This window comes from Pipistrellus hanaki (genome assembly GCF_964339955.1).
Source record: "Pipistrellus hanaki genome assembly, chromosome: 1".
Classification (NCBI taxonomy): Eukaryota; Metazoa; Chordata; class Mammalia; order Chiroptera; family Vespertilionidae; genus Pipistrellus; species Pipistrellus hanaki.
This window is the reverse complement of record NC_140503.1, coordinates 2,671,360-2,687,483: the sequence shown is the minus strand read 5'-3', so window position 1 is coordinate 2,687,483 and position 16,124 is coordinate 2,671,360. Positions and strand designations below refer to the sequence as shown.

The 16,124-nt window shown below is 58.5% G+C and overlaps 1 protein-coding gene across 1 annotated transcript; it reads left to right on the top strand.

Annotated features, from left to right (window-relative positions):
- Positions 1-2,945: 2,945 nt before the first annotated feature.
- Positions 2,946-11,949, top strand: LOC311614529 (alpha-1-antitrypsin-like). The gene is made up of 5 exons (XM_084869423.1): positions 2,946-3,224; positions 7,624-8,258; positions 9,702-9,972; positions 10,714-10,861; positions 11,684-11,949. Exons 2-5 carry the CDS (start codon positions 7,628-7,630, stop codon positions 11,873-11,875), a joined length of 1,242 nt encoding a protein of 413 aa, XP_084725549.1. The 5' UTR covers positions 2,946-3,224; positions 7,624-7,627; the 3' UTR covers positions 11,876-11,949.
- Positions 11,950-16,124: the final 4,175 nt, after the last annotated feature.

The following is a 16,124-nucleotide window of genomic DNA, read 5'->3' as shown; positions in this document are numbered from 1 at the left end:
AAAGGGCAGCAGAGCAGGGCACCAGTGCCAGGGATTTATTTGTGACACGACAAGCTCTTCCTATATGCCAGGCTCCCGGGGAGGGGCTGCGCAATGAATCCTCAGAGTAGAACTGTGATGCTGTGAACAGAGCTGCTTTGCTCTTGCATACCCATTCTACAGATGAGAACACTGCGGCTTAGGTTGGCTAGTGGGCTTGCTCAAGATTGCGGAGTTAGTGAGTGGTAGAGCTGGTTTCAGGGGCCTCCCCGGTCCCTCACACCTCACCACATCACCCACGTCCCATCCCAGACAGCCCCATGGGCTTAGCAGAGCTGAATCCCCCGCAATCCTGAAGTATGAGGAAGGCTGGGGCCCAGAACACACCTCTGCACAGAAAACACGCCTTGCCGACCCCCTTGCAGGAAAGCAGCTGAACTATAGCCCCTCCCCCCAAGGGTGCTGAGCACACAACCCTCAGCAAGCAACCCGCACTCCCCACCGGCCAGTATTGGCATCCGAGGCAGTAAAGGGGCAGTTGGAACTCTGGAGAGTCCAGGGCAAGGCCAAGAAGGCTGGAGGCGCTGGGGCACTCCCTGGAGAACCATCATTTCACCTCAAAGGGGGGCCTGTCACTACGCAGTCTGGACTCTGGCTGCAGAGAGCCAATGCAAGGAGCTTACAGCTCCCAGAGAATTCACTGGCTCAGATGGGAACCAATGGGACCCATGCATGGGGTGGGCAAAGCAAGCATCGGGCAGCCTTGTCCTAGGAGAGCAGGCCATGGTCAGGCAGGACGGCCATCAGCCTCAGCTTTGCCTGTTCTTTCATGTTTCCAGTGTATCCACGACTCTCAAACTCAGTCCTCGAAGGACACAGCCTGGGAACCGTTACCTCCAACGGCAAGTGGGGAGCTGGGGTTCCAGCCAACAGAAGACCCAGGCCTAGAAGGCAGGCGCCTCCCTTCAGCCGGGCAACCCCTACGTTCCCCAGACCATCTCAGACCGCTGACCAATTCCAGCCTCCAGCCCACTGGAGCCTGCCTCTCTTGCCATCACCAGCTGGAGTCACCGGTGCTGAGGCCTGGCCTGCTGCTGGTCACTCTCCCCTTGAGTGGGGCTCCAGCTCACCTGTGAAATGGAGAAAACTCACAGCGACCTCTGGGATGCCGCAGGGACTGCCTGGCGGTGACAGTCACGCCGCTATCGCTTTGCAGGCCAAGGCACAGCTAGTTAGCACGCTGCTGAGTTTCAGTGGGAGGTCTGCCCTGACAGGTGGGCACCATCTCCCTCCTGTCACTGGGGATGACGCTTCCTAGCCTGTGTCCTCAAAGGGCTAATTTTGAGGGTCAGGTACACCTTGGAAAGACTAAAATGGAGACCCAGTTCAAGGGGTTAAAGGTTCTCACACATGTGCACTGCCTCAGAAATGGAAACTACAGATTACATATTGATTCCCACCCGAGGGCCCCCCTTGATCCTCTCCGCAAGGCCTCTTCAGCAAGAAAATGCAAACAGCCCAGATCCGGGTGCACGTGGCCGGTGTGCTGTGGCCTCAGCACCCGGGCCCCGAGGAGCAGGAGGGGGAGCAGGAGGTCGGGCCACTGCAGGAGGTGTGGCTGCCACCAGGGCGTCAGAAACTGGAGGTAGAGCACGCCGTACCCTGCCACTAACCCCCGGCTACTCGGCTGAGGGGCCGGGATTGGCCACTGCCATCCAGTGCGGGAGATGGGAGGGGCAGCTGGGCTTGGAGCCCCGTTGTGAAGATGGAGAAACCGAGGCACATGGAGAAGGAATGCCCATGAGGTATGGAGGGCAGGCTCACCTCAGCCACAGCCTGGCTCTCTCAGCTGCCAGCAGACCTGAAAGCCTGGGGGGGGTGGGGGGGGTTGCTCATTCTGCCGGCTCAGGGGAAGAGCTGGGGCCCTGCAGCCAGACTGTGAAATGGGGAAGTGGGGGGCCACAGAGGCTGAGTCTGCTCCTGCACAGGGAGGGGTGACAGAGGACTGCACAGGAGAGCCGGGAGGACAGCTGGAAAGCCCCTCACCTAGCTCTAACGACACAGGAGGGCAGGGCGGGCACATCACAAAGGCTCACTGTGCGCACGGCACTGGCTCAGGCTCTGTGCGGGCCGGGAACGGCTGCATTTAATCCTCGCAGCAGTCCACAGGCTGGGGACTGACAGATGGAAAACTCGGCCACGAGGCTTGCCTGAGACCTCACAACCAATGAAGGGGAGCTGGGTTCCGGTCTGGCCCGTGTGCAGGTCATTCACCTGACAGAGCCACAGCTGGGACGGGGCAGTGACAGGAGGGAGGAAAATGCACTCGTCACTCCTTCACCAAATGTCCAGAGGAGATGTGCCAGGCGGGCAGGGGGTGTGGAGACTGTGGTGCATCTGCCTTAGGCTCTTAAAGGGACCAGAGTCACGTGGGACCCTTCTGGCCTCAACCCTGTACCACACCCCCAACCCCACCAGTGCCTCCAAAGGGCGTGTGAAAGCTCCAGAACAGACCACGGCCCCAAGGAAAACCCAGGGATGTGGGCTGCACGGGCTGCTGGCAGGAAGCACCACGCCGGGGCTGCCCAGGTGCTGGGCCGCTGGGTGCAGAGAAGCCTGGAGGGCAGGCTGAGCAGAGCCCCTTCCGGTGACCACATGAGGAAGTGGGAAGGAAACACCTCCAGCAGAGGCTCTTCTCTCTGACCGACTCTCTCACCCTCCCCTGTGCCGTGCCACCCACATGGGCCTAAGGCGGCTGTGGCCACTGTCATGCCCACCTTCCCCCCAGGAAGCTGGGAGCTTCTGCTCCGAGCCCGGCTTAGTGATTATGAAGGAGCTGCCCCTCCGCGCTGGGGTCTGTCCCCAGGCTGCCAACTGGCACGGACGCCACTGCCCGCCCTCAGCAGCTCCGGTGGAGGGAGCGCCAGGAAAGGTCCTCCCAAGGGCCTGAGTCACGCGCCCCACCCAGACGCCGGACGCTGTGGTTTATGAGCAGCACAATGACACCCTGTGGTCTGGAGGCCGGCTTGCGCCCAGGCGGGGCTCACACAGGAGCGGGGGTGGCAGCTCCATGTCCAGGAGATGGACTTAGTCCCTGTTTGCTCCTCTGATAACTGAGTTGACCTTGGTTAATATTCACCAGCAGCCTCCCCCAGCGCCCCCCAAGTCCACAGCTCAAATACGGACCAGGACAGGGCTCTGTCTCCTCAGCCTTGGTCACCAGCCCCGGCCTGGGACAGTCCATCGTAAGTACGCCTTCCCCGGGAAAGCCTCCGCGGGCCTCAGACAGCTGGGGATGCAGGGAGGATGGAGCAGGGTGGGTGGGCTCTGTTGAATAGTAACAGCATTCCTGGAGGTCCTGTCCTGCTCCCTCAGCTTGCTGGGGCTCTTCAGTACTCGCTGGTGACTAACTGGCCGCTGTGCACAGAAGTGGGAGTGGGCCTGCTCTGGTGGCCCAGCTCCTGTGTCCCTGTCTGTTGTCCCCTCCGCTCTCCCTGCCCGGACCCTGGGGGGGGGGGGGGGGTATCTTTTCCCCTTCTACAGCTGCGAAGGTTCGGGCCCAGAGGGGACAGTGAGGAGCCCCAGTTAATGTACGGGGGAGCCAGGCCAGACTGGAAGCCAGGAGTTCCAGCCGCTCACAGGCCTCCATCCTCTGCAGAAACGCCGAGCAGAACTGTGCCAGGCTCAGCCTCGAGGCATCAAAACGGGCCCTCTCCCTCCCCACCCCCGTGCAGTGGGCTCTGGCCACCCTCGCCTATGGTGCGAGATGGGAACCCTGGGAGGGGCCACTGCAGGCGCTTCGAGCTGCGCTCCAGCGGGCATGGAGCTCCTTACGTGCGCCCCCGCCCTTAAGCCTCTCAGCAGCCTTCTGAGGGGCTCCCATGGTTACTCCCATTGTACGTGTGAGGACAGAGGAGTTCTTAGCCCAATTCACACACCACCCAGGATCCACGCCCCGCCCACCCAGTTCCAGAACCCGTGCCCCTGAGCCCATGCCCATGGTCCACATTCATTCTCTCAGCCTCAGGGACCAGGTTGGGAACGGGCCACCTGGGCTGGCCTCCCGGGCTCAGCGATGCTGGGGGACCCTGGACAGTTATTCGACCTCTCTGTCCTCCTGGGCAAAATGTAGATAAACTCGGCCCTCTTTCTTCTCACCCCGCCCTCTGGTCTTGATCTCTGGAAGGACATGATTTTTCTGCCATTCGATTGGACTTTGGAAATGAGGTGACAAAGATGACCATGACCAAGGCCAAGGCCACGACTCCCACACAGTGCTCTGAAAGGCCCACAACAAAATCAATGGCAATGGCACTTCGGAGAGCTGACCGGGCACCAGGCACTTTGCCAGTAGTTAATTGCACAAGAACTCTCTGAGGAAGTGCAACCTTATCATTTTCAGAAACTCAAGGTTCAGAGAGGTTAAGTAACTATTTCAAGGTCACACAGCTGGTAGTGGATGGAACTCGAGCATTCTGGCCTCACAGTCTCTGACCTTAGCCACCAAGCAATGCTGTTTTCGGTATCAAGGCCTTTGGCTTCTGCTTTATCCACCGGGAAGGGTTAAATGCCAGGTTCTGGGATCAAAATGCCTATGGATTGGTCCCGGCTCCGTAAGCAATTGGTTCTGTGGTTCTCAGTAGGTCTGAAATCTCTGCATGCCTCAATTTCTCCATCTGTTAAATGGAGCTAATACTACTTCCCACCTCAAAGGGTAGGCTTTGAGAACAGGTCATTTAAAATGCCTGATGGTACTAAGCATGACAGGGGTGCCGGTGTTGGCTGGGCATAGTTCAGAGGGAATAAATAACCTCTTGGAGAACTGATTTTAAATTTTCCAAACTCGGAGGTGGGTCTTCGCTGGGCAGGGGCCCCCTGCCTGGGCCTGGCCTGGGCAACACAGTCTCTGGCCTCAGTCTCTCCAGCAGGAGGAAGTCGGCCATTTCTCACACGAGGCCCTGGCTGTGTGCAGGCGTGAGGTCCTCCTCACTCACACGTCGTCTGTTCCGCACTCCGCCTGCGAGAGGTTCTTGTCTCCACTTTGCAGGCAGGAAGCCCGGCTCAGAGAAGTGAGGCCGCCTGCTCGGGAGAGGCGGGGCCGGGTCTCCGGGGCTTATTAGTGCTGGTGCTTTCCTGGACCCCGGGTCACTCTCAGCCCTTCCCTTGGTGCTCCGGGCGGGGACGGTGTGAGGCCGGGCCAAGGGGGTGGCGCCCTCTCTCTCCTCCCTGGCAGGGCTGCTCCCACCAGCCTGGAAATGTCCCCGCACCATCGTCCTCGTCTGGGCCGTGAGCCTGGCCCCCAGGCCTCTGGGCAGTGCGCCACCTACTTCCTCCTCCCGGGGCCTCCCAGCGTGGGGCTGGGGGAGAAGAGCTACCTCTGACAGAAGGGCTGGGAGACAGCAGCCGCCTGGGGCCCTGCTCCCATAGGGAACAGACTGGAAGACTAAGCGATGCCCACAGGAGGCTCAAGGCCAAGGTCAGGGCCCCTCAGGGCCCAGTTCTGGCAGTCATGGGATCTGAGAACTGAGGACATGGCTGGCTGAGTTGGAAGTTCAAGTTCTGGGAAAACCAAGGCTTGTTGCAGCTCTGTGACTGGCCACTGTGTGGCCTTGGCAAGGCTCTGCCCCCCTCTGGGCCTCACACCCCTTACTGTAAGAGGAGGAGCCAGGTGAGGTGAGCAGCACCCAGGAAGGTGGACCGGGGTGATTAGGTGTGCACCAGCTGCAGCCCGCCCACCTGAACCCCCGCCAGCCGGCACCCTTCTTGAGGCCAGCAGCGCTCTGGCTATGAGGGCACCCCCCATCCCTCCCCACGGGGAGCGCGTTCCACCCCGAAAACCCAGACACTCTGTAATGAGAGCCACCGTTAGCTCACAGGGCCCTCACCAGGCCACCGCCAACCTGGACTGCTCAAGGAGAGGTCCCGAGGCCAGTGGTGCCCTGTCAGGGTGGAAGCCACAGCCTTGGCCCTGAGGCCACTCAGCACATTTAGTGTCCCCACCCTGTTGGCCCAAAGCCTTCCTCACCTGAGTCCGAGGCAGCTTCTGCCACCCCTGAAGGCCACGCGAAGTCCAGTGGGAACCGGGAGGGACAGGAAGACGCAGAACTAACGCAGCCCTTCAGCTCTAAGCACGGCGGAGCAAGACAAACGGGGCCACGTTAGCGAACGTGGGCTGCCGGCTGGGTCTTTAAAAGCCTCCGGCCAGACACCAGTGGTGAGAGAGCCAGTCTGCGCCTCCTCGGGTTGTTTTCTGAGAAAGAAACTTGGACAGCCCCAGGGGGTGGATGAAACCAGCGTTGATTCCCAGCTTTCCCGGGTTTCCCATCCGGGTTCCGGACCTCCTTGTGGTGGTCCTGCAAGAAGGTTCAGTTCTGTGAGTCAGAGCCAGCTGTGGGCGGGTGTCTCCTCGCTGAGGCCTCAGTGTCCCCATCTGTGCAGAGGGCAGGCTTTCCCGGGGGTGCAGCCGCAGGGCCGGGCCGGGCCTGTCTGTAGAGGGAGCTCTGTGGGGAGGGCGGCTCCATGTTGCTGTGGGTGGCGCTCACTTTGACCATCACTTGATGGAGTCTGCTCCTGCTGACGGCCCAGGCCCGCTGTTCCTACTGCCGCCCGCCACGACCTCTCCCTCCCGCCGTCCTCGGGAGGCGGCCGGTCTGCGCCCCCATAGAGCCGGGCCCTCCCCCGTAGAGCTGCCCGAGACCCCCTGGACGTACGATGTGGGGCCCAGACTCATTCCACTGCTTCTCCCAATGACCTCACTTCCAACGGGAGGCCAAGCGAGGGCCAGAGACACGAAATGACTTGTACCTAGAATAAGGTGCCCAGACGTCCCGCTTTTGGCTCCACACTCCCGATTTCTGGAAAGAATCTTTCCAATCTTTCCAAAAATCGGGACTTTTTTAAAACGCTGCGGGACGCAGGAAAAATTGTTAGAAATCGGGACTGTCCCGCCAAAAGTGGGACGACCTGGTCACCTTAATAGAACCCAGGTCTGTCTGACAAGAAAAGAGATGCCGCCTCCTCCCCCCAACAACCACCCCCCCACACACACACAGAGAAACCCCGATACCAGAGAGCCCAGCATCTCTAGCGCCCACAGGCCCGCGGAACCCAGGGCTGGGCCGGCGGTGACGGGGGTGAGCAGGCCGCCCATCCCGCTGAGGCCAGATGCAGCCTCCAGAGCAGGAGCCACAGGAAGCCGCGCTGCCCCTTCGGAAACGGGCTCCACAGCTACCCTCCGAGGGCCTCCACATGCAGGCACCCGTGGGCCTGGTCGGCCTGCTGTCTGGGCTCTCAGCCTGCCTTCCTCCCTCCGAGTGATGAGACGTACAGTGCGGACATCATGCATCCCTCCCCTCAATGCCTCCCTCGCCTCAGGTTCCCCCATTATGAAATAGGGGCTTCGGCTCTGGCCCCTCAGGGTCACTGCAGATATTACGGGGGGCATCAGGAAGGTGGCCTCCACACCAGGACCTCCTGCATGTGCGATGCCGGGAAGGGTGTGGATGGTGAGGATACAGAGCGTGCCTGGCACGGGGCTGCAGGAGGAGCAGCTGCAGCGGCTCTGGCTGCTGGGCGTGGTGTGAGTCTAGGGCCGGGGCTCCCTGTGGGGCCTGACCTGGGCGGCATGCCCCTTCTCTCTCTCAGGACAATGCCGTCCTCCATCACGTGGGGCCTCCTCCTGCTGGCAGGCCTGTGCTGCCTGGCCCCGGCCGCCCTGGCTGGAGACGCTGCCCAGGACACGGATGCAGCCAAGCAGGCTGAGGAGTCCGCCAGCCACAAGATCGCGCCGAACCTGGCCGACTTCGCCTTCAGCCTGTACCGCCAGGTGGCCCGTCAGTCCAACGGCACCAACATCTTATTCTCCCCGGTGAGCATTGCCACGGCCTTCGCCATGCTCTCCGTGGGCGCCAAGGGCACCACTCGCACCCAGCTCCTGGAGGGCCTTGGTTTCAACCTCACGGAGAGAGCAGAGGCTGACGTGCACAGTGGCTTTGAGAACCTCCTCCACACCCTCAACCAGCCGGACAACCAGCTGCAGCTGACCGCTGGCAACGGCTTGTTCATCCAGGACAGCCTGAAGCTGGTGGACAAGTTTCTGGAGGACGTGAAGAAGATGTACCATTCCGAAGCCTTCACTGTCAACTTCCAGAACCCCGAAGAGGCCAAGAAGAAAATCAACGATTACATAGAAAAGGGAACCCAGGGGAAAATTGTGGACATGGTCAAAGAGCTTCATAAGGACACAGTGCTCGCTCTGGTGAATTACATCTTCTTTAAAGGTAAGGTGGTACAACCAACCAGAGCTGGTTCCCATGGAAACATCCAAAACCATTTTCAAACATCAGTTCCTAAGGTTTCCTGTGCGGTGCAGGGTGCCACGTGACTGTGCATCTGGGCAGGGAGCCGTTCTCCCCACACAACCACAGAAAAACGCCCCCGACCAATGCGGTCAGCGATCCAAGAGTCAGAGCATCATCCTCCCTGCAGGACGTGCCAGAGCCTTTGTGCCTGTTCCACGTGCATCGTAGACCCCCACCAGGGATGGAGGCACAATATGCAATGTGCCCCCCCCCGTCAGCCCCCCCACCACACACACACACAACACAGAGCCAGACACACACACACATTAGCAGAGTTTAAAAACAGAAGGTCTCCTGGACTACTGAGGTGTCATGGGAGAAGTGGCAGCTTTAGAGTCAGAAGCACAGGGTTCAAATCCTGCCTCCACCACCAGTCAGCCTCTGGCTCTCGGCCAGTCTCTGTACCTCTCTGAGGGTCCAGCTTCCAATCTGGACATGAACATGATGATCCCGTGTTGTCAGGATTCTGTAAGGAGTACGCATGTCACAACGAACACGGGGCTACAGGCTCACAATGTGGGTGCTCAGCTGAACTTTATTCCCAGCCCGCCTTCCTCCCTCTGAGTGAAGAAAATTCCAGAAGCCTGTGGGTCCCAGAGCACATTCTAAGGCTGGTGAAACAGTCCCTGGACACAGGCTGGGGCAGGGAGGTGAGAGTCAAGGTCAGGGGCTGCTTCCTTCTCTCTGTGGACTCCGTGACCCGGGGCAGAAAATGCCCTGGAGAGCGCCAAGGCCAGAGTCAGCACATCCTGGGCCCAGCTGAGCGGGGGCACTCCAGGCGGGTCTTGTCCCCTCTCCAGCCTCAGTCTCCACCTTCCATCCAATGAGAAAGCGGATAAGGCCTTCCTGAGACTCCCGTGCACTCCCACCAGGCCGGGTGGCGGTGGTCTCTTGGAACAGCAGAGGGGGGTGCCCAGGCCTCCGGGTCTCATGTGCTGGCCCGGAAAGGCCATTAGAGGAAGAACCAGGTGATTTCCCCGAATGAGGAGAACCCGAGTCAAGGGCAGGGAGGCTCAGGCCAGGAGCTGCCAAGTGTGGCTGATGCCAGTCATTTTCATTCAGCCCCTTTGGGGCAACCCTCCATTACTGTTAAATGGCATTTAATACATGTCCACATGCTTACTCTGCCCAGCCAGGCTGGCACCCTGAGCCTCTGCAATAAAGACAACATGGACCCTCCTCCAGCAGCTTTCTCCCCACTGAAGTCCCATCAGTGAAAGCAGGTCCCTGTGAGCTCCATTTGACAGATGGGGAAGCCGAGGCTCAGACAGAATTCTCACGCTGGAGGCTCAAGGCCTGCGTTCTCCCACGGGTACCTACCCCTCCCCTCTCCTGGCTGACCGGCACCTTCCCTCTCTCCAGGCAAATGGGAGAGGCCCTTCGATACCGAGTTGACAAAAGAGGAGGACTTCCACGTGGACGAGGCCACCACGGTCAAGGTGCCCATGATGAAGCACCTGGGCATGTTCAACGTGCACCACTGCAGCAAGCTCTCCAGCTGGGTGCTGCTCATGGACTACGTGGGCAACGCCACCGCCTTCTTCCTGCTCCCTGACAAGGGGAAGCTGCGCCACATGGAGGAGCTGCTCACCAAGGAGGACCTCAGCGTGGCCCTGTCAACAAAAAACCGCAGGTGATGTCCCTAACCTGCGCTGGAAGGCCCCTCCTGCCTGGCTGGGGCAGGGCAGGGTGGGGGGGTGGGGTGAGAACGGAGCACACCCTGTGCATCAAACAACTGCATGACCCTGAGCTTCCAGAGGGGCCAGTCTCAGCTCAGGCAGCACCCCGTGAGAGCGGTGCCAACGGTGGGTGCAGGGAGAGCAGCACCAAGGCGCCCTGAGAGGCAGCAGCCGCACGTGGTGTGAGGACAGAGAGGCCACGCTGTGCAGGAACAGGGCTCAGAGAGGCCAGAACAGAGAAGGCGCGGGGTGAGAGGCTGCCTGCTCCGAGGCCGGCAGCGTGTGGTTGCCCCGGGCTGGGTACAGTGACCTGGAGCATGTGCCCCAAGTTAGTGCACATCGCTCTGCGCTCACAGAGGCCTATCCTCACGCAGAGCTCATCATGCACATTACAAACATATGTATAAATGAATATAAAAATACACAACAGTCAGAGTGAAAGTTAAGAAGACAGAGTAAAGCCCCACCAGGCAAGCCCAGGCCTGGGTGCCCTAACTGGAGCCTGAGCACAGAGAGCAAGGAGGGGCTGATTCTCGCTTGGGTCCGAGAGGGCCCGAACGCCAGGCAGCTTGCTCCTGTCAGACCTTCTGGGGCCGCGCTCTGTCCCCAGAGGAAACAGGAGAAGAGGGAGAAATGACCAGAAAGAAAAACTTTCCATGTTGTGAAATTCCTTTCTTTTCCAACCATCTTGACAGTTCTGCCCAGGTGAGTATGCCCAAACTGTCCATTTCTGGAACCTACGATCTGAAAGCCACCCTGGGCGAAATGGGCATCACCAAGGTCTTCAGTGATGGGGCTGAGCTCTCCGGGATCAGCGAGGCGGCGCCCCTGAAGGTGTCCAAGGTGAGCCTGTCCTGGGGTCCACGGGGCACAATGTGTGCGGGCTGCAGCCCGGGGAGGGGGCCCAGGCCCGCAAACTCCTTGCAGACTCAGGTCCCGGGGGAAGGCCACTGGGCTCACCAAGACCGGGACGTGCTCAGGCGCCCGAGGGGGGGTGGCCTCTGCGTCCTGGCCTTTGGGGACGTCCTCTGAGGCGGTGTCACTCACCCCGTCTCATCTCTGGTCAGGGTCTTCTCCTCTTTGGGTTCGATGGACCCATATTTACACAGTCAGGCTGGGGGTGAGGGATTTCCAAGGAACCCCCCTCCTGCCCTTCCTGTGGCATTGGAGCTGTTCGTGAGCCACAGCCACGTTAGTGAGTGACTGGGCTAAGATGCCACTTCTCAGGAGAACTGAGGGGCCGCAGCCACAGCTGTGCTCAGTACTGGCTGCACACTGAGTGCCTGGCTGTGGGATGGACGCTAAGGGGGGTCCCATCTCCTCCTGGTCCCCAAGGAGCTCACAATGGGACACGCCCAGGGACAGAGAGTCCAAGTCCAGCTTCTGCCTCCTGGGGTGGGGCTGTTTGCAGGGAGGAGGAGAATGTTGATCCCGAGGCAGGAGGGTGGGCAGGTGGAGTCGGCAAAGGCCTTGAGAAGTGGAGAGGCTGGTGTCGCGTTGGGGGTTGGGGGAAGGAGCTGGTGTCCCCTGCAGGGGGACCTGGGAGGAGGGAACAGGCCCGGGAAACCTCCCCTCCCAGCACCGCTGCCTTCCCTGGCCGACCTCCCAGGCCGGGGTGGGGTTTGCTGTGTCACTGAGACCACAGCTCTGCTCTCTCCCCGCCAGGCCCTGCATAAGGCTGTGCTGACCCTGGATGAGAAGGGCACAGAAGCTGCCGGGGCCACATTTGTGGAAGCCATGCCGATGTCGATGCCCAGAGAGCTTGATTTCAACAGGCCCTTCGTCATGGTCATCTATGACAAAGTCACCAAAGCCCCCCTCTTTGTGGGCAAGGTAGTAAATCCCACCCAGAAATAGCTGTTCTAAGGCTCAGCCTCCAGCCCAGGCAGGGCCCCTCCAAAGGTGACAATAAAGTGACTGGCCTGGCCCAAGCTGGAGTGTGGCGTGCCAATCCCTCCTCCTGTCCCTGAGTCTCCCCTCTCTACCGGGGTGGGGAGGAAGGAGGGTAGGCCACGTGCCCCCTGTGCTGGTATTTATTAGACGTGTACACCGTCCAGCCCTGTGCGGGGCCGGGTGTGCGGCTGCTGACAGCACAGCCTGCTCCTCTGCCCATCTCCTCGGAACAGCTCGGGACACATTTCAACCTGCCTTGTTCCTGCCCCGTAGCATCCCTGTGGTCCCCAGTGGAGGCTGTCCTTAGAGCAACTCCCTCCCCCCACCCCACACACACACACCCTGCAAGCGGTCAGGAACCCGGGCAGTCCCTCAGCCTGGAGCAGTCAGCTCCCTGAGCTCCTGGGAATGGGCGTGGCCTGGGATCAGGGACAGAGGTAGAAGGACCTCCCCCTCCCACACAAACCTCAGAACCACAGTCTGAGCCACACACTGGGGATGAATGTCCACCTACAGGACAAGGATGTGTCACAGAAATGTACACTGTTTAAGTCAAAATGGCCACATACGTGCAGTGTCACTTTATTAACGTAATGGATGGAGAGTCACCTGTTTCCCAAATAAGCCTCCTATCCTCTCCAGTCTTCCCCGCCTGGAGACTTCCAACTTCCTCTAATTCCAGTAACAATACGAACACTGTCAGACACCTACAATGATGCCATCACTGAGGATCAGAGGACCTGGGTCAAGTTCAGACTCTGCCACTTTCCAGGGCTATGACTAGAGAAGTCGCCAAACCTTTCTGAGCCACAGTAAATCCCCATCCTATATAATAATCCTATAAAATAAAGAACTAATATGCTAATTAGACCCAATAGCAGAACAACCAACAAGACAACCATCTAGACTAGGAAGCCTAGGATGCAAAGGCCTACTCTTGCATGAATTTTGTGCACCGCGCCTCTAGTGTGAATATAAACCCTACGTGTCCTTCCTGCGAGGTTCACATCAGACACTTAAAACAGCCTTCAAAGGGCAGCAGAGCAGGGCACCAGTGCCAGGGATTTATTTGTGGCACTACAAGCTCTTCCTATATGCCAGGCTCCCGGGGAGGGCCTGCGCAGGCATTTTATCAATGAATCCTCAGAGTAGAACTGTGATGCTGTGAACAGAGCTGCTTTGCTCTTGCATACCCATTCTACAGATGATGACACTGAGGCTCAGTTTGGCTAGTAGGCTTGCTCAAGATTGCGGAGTTAGTGAGTGGTAGAGCTGGTTTCAGGGGCCTCCCTGGTCCTTCACACCTCACCACATCACCCACATCCCATCCCAAATAGCCCCATGGGCTTAGCAGAGCCTAATCCCCCACAATCCTGAAGTATGAGGAAGGCTGGGGCCCAGAACACACCTCTGCACAGAAATCACCCCTTACACACCCCCTCGCAGGAAAGCAGCTGAACACTATAGCCCCTCCCCCCAAGGGTGCTGAGCACACAGCCCTCAGCAAGCAACCTGCACTCCCCACTGGCCAGTACTGGCATGCATGGCAGTAAAGGGGCAGTTGGAACTCTGGAGAGTCCAGGGCAAGGCCAAGAAGGCTGGATGCGCTGGGGCACTCCCTGGAGAACCATCATTTCACCTCAAAGGGGGGCCTGTCACTACGCAGTCTGGACTCTGGCTGCAGAGAGCCAATCCAAGGAGCTTACAGCTCCCAGAGAATTCACTGGCCCAGATGGGAACCAACGGGACCCATGCATGGGGTGGGCAAAGCAAGAATCGGGCAGCCTTGTCCTAGGAGAGCAGGCCACGGTCAGGCAGGACGGCCATCAGCCTCTGCTTTGCCTTTTCTTTCCTTTTTTAAAAAACATATTTTATTGTTATTTTACAGAGAGAAGGAAGGGAGAGAAATGGAGTGCTAGAAACGTCTATGAGAGAGAAACATTGACCAACTGCCTCTTGCATACCCCCAATCGAGTATGTGCCCGCAACCAATGTATATGCCCTTGATAGGAATCGACCTTGGGACCTTTTAGTCCACAGACTGACCCTCTACCACTGAACCAAACCGGTTTTAGCATCAGCATTGCCTGTTCTTTCAAGTTTCCAGTGTATCCACGACCCTCAAACTCAGTCCTCAAAGGACACAGCCTGGGAACCGTTACCTCCAATGGCAAGTGGGGAGCTGGGGTTCCAGCCAACAGAAGACCCAGGCCTAAAAGGCAGGCGCCTCCCTTCAGCCGGGCAACCCCTACGTTCCCAAGACCATCTCAGACCGCTGACCAATTCCAGCCTCCAGCCCACTGGAGCCTGCCTCTCTTGTCATTACCAGCTGGAGTCACCGGTACTGAGGCCTGGGCTGCTGCTGGTCACTCTCCCCTTGAGTGGGGCTCCAGCTCACCTGTGAAATGGAGAAAACTCACAGCGACCTCTGGGATGCCGCAGGGACTGCCTGGCGGTGACAGTCACGCCGCTATCGCTTTGCAGGCCAAGGCACAGCTAGTTAACACGCTGCTGAGTTTCAGTGGGAGTTCTGCCCTGACGGGTGGGCACCATCTCCCTCCTGTCACTGGGGATGACGCTTCCTAGCCTGTGTCCTCAAAGGGCTAATTTTGAGGGTCGGGTACACCTTGGAAAGACTAAAATGGAGACCCAATTCAAGGGGTTAAAGGTTCTCACACATGTGCACTGCCTCAGAAAATGGAAACTAGAGATTACATATTGATTCCCACCCGAGAGCCCCCCTTGATCCTCTCCGCAAGGCCTCTTCAGCAAGAAAATGAAAACAGCCCAGCAGGTGTGGCTGAACACTGACCTGTGAGCCAGGAGGTCAGGGTTCAATTCCTTGACAGGGCAAACAGGGTCTAGGCTTGATCCCCAGTATGGGGCATGCAGGAGGCAGTGATTCTCTCTCATTTCTGATGTGTTTTTTTCTCTCTCTCCCTCTCCCTTCCTCTCTGAAATCAATTTAAATAAATATGTATATTTATATATATAAAAGCCTAAGCTACCGTTATGACCAGTCAACCAAACGACTGGTCGCTGTGACCTGCACTGACTACCAGGGGGCAGACACTCAATGCAGGAGCTGCCCCCTGGTGGTCAGAGTGCTCCCACAGTCAACCTCCTGCAGCTGGCCAACCTCCCACGGTCCTACCCCTGCCCACCTGGCCCCTATGGCCCTGATAGGGACTGGGCTAGATGGCCCTGATCATTGGCTATGCCTAGGAACTCCATCCACACACAAATTTGTTCACTGGGCCTCTATATTTATATAAATCATCTAAGAAGCAAGCCTTCAATTATGGCTTAGATTAGAAGGACCAGGGAAGGCAGAAGGCAACCCTCAGGGAGGAAAAATATTATTGTAGAAAGTTCCAGAAAAGGGGTGATAAGCTCACCAGGAGGAAATGGCCCAGGAGTTGTGGTGAGACGTGCCAGGAAATCTGGGGGTGCCCTGAGAGTCACACAGGAGCGGGTAACCGCAGGGCAGACCCAAGGGAGGGCCTGAACACAGGCGGAGGCAACAGATAATGAGCAGGGCCGTGTGCTCTCTGAAGCCCAAGCCGCCCCAAGGCAGTACTGCCTGTGCCACTTGTCACTGTGCAGCGATCTGGGCACAGAGGGCACGCCGCGCAGGGGAAGATGGGGCTGTGAGGATGCTCTTCAATGTCACAGCGGGGCTTCCACAGGGAACACAGCCACAAGAGCAGAAGTCTGTCTTCACCTTATTTGCATTGAATGTGTTGGGGTGGCATGGTTAATAAGACCATACAGGTTTCAAGTGCACTCTGTAACACATCATCTGCATGCCTCCTGCATCACGCACTCACCACACAAAATCAACTCTCTTCCTGCCCCACTGATCCCCTTTCACCCTCTGCCTCCTACCCACCCCTCACCCTCCAGCAATCACCACATTGTTCTTTAGGGGTCCCTTTCTTTGTTTCTTTGAAGTAGCTCACATGCTCATCAGTAGATGAGTGGATAAACAAGCTTGGTACATTTACCAGGGGTGGGAACCCTTTCTCTGTCAAGGGATATTTGGATTTTTATAACATCCTTCGCAGGCCATGCAAAATTATCAACTTAAAAACCAGCTAACGGACTGGCCCCCCAAGCAGCGCTGGGCGTGGCCATTCCCGGCCCGGGTCCGAGCTGTCAGCGTCTGCACCACCCGACCGGAAGGGCGGGGACTCGTCTAGGCTGGGCTCCA

Excerpts from the sequence above, each read along its gene's own strand:
- LOC311614529 (XM_084869423.1), top strand. The coding sequence starts at position 7,628 with ATGCCGTCCTCCATCACGTGGGGCCTCCTCCTGCTGGCAGGCCTGTGC. Across the intron at positions 8,259-9,701 it reads GAATTACATCTTCTTTAAAG|GCAAATGGGAGAGGCCCTTC; the intron begins GTAAGGTGGTAC and ends CCCTCTCTCCAG. Across the intron at positions 10,862-11,683 it reads CGCCCCTGAAGGTGTCCAAG|GCCCTGCATAAGGCTGTGCT; the intron begins GTGAGCCTGTCC and ends TCTCCCCGCCAG.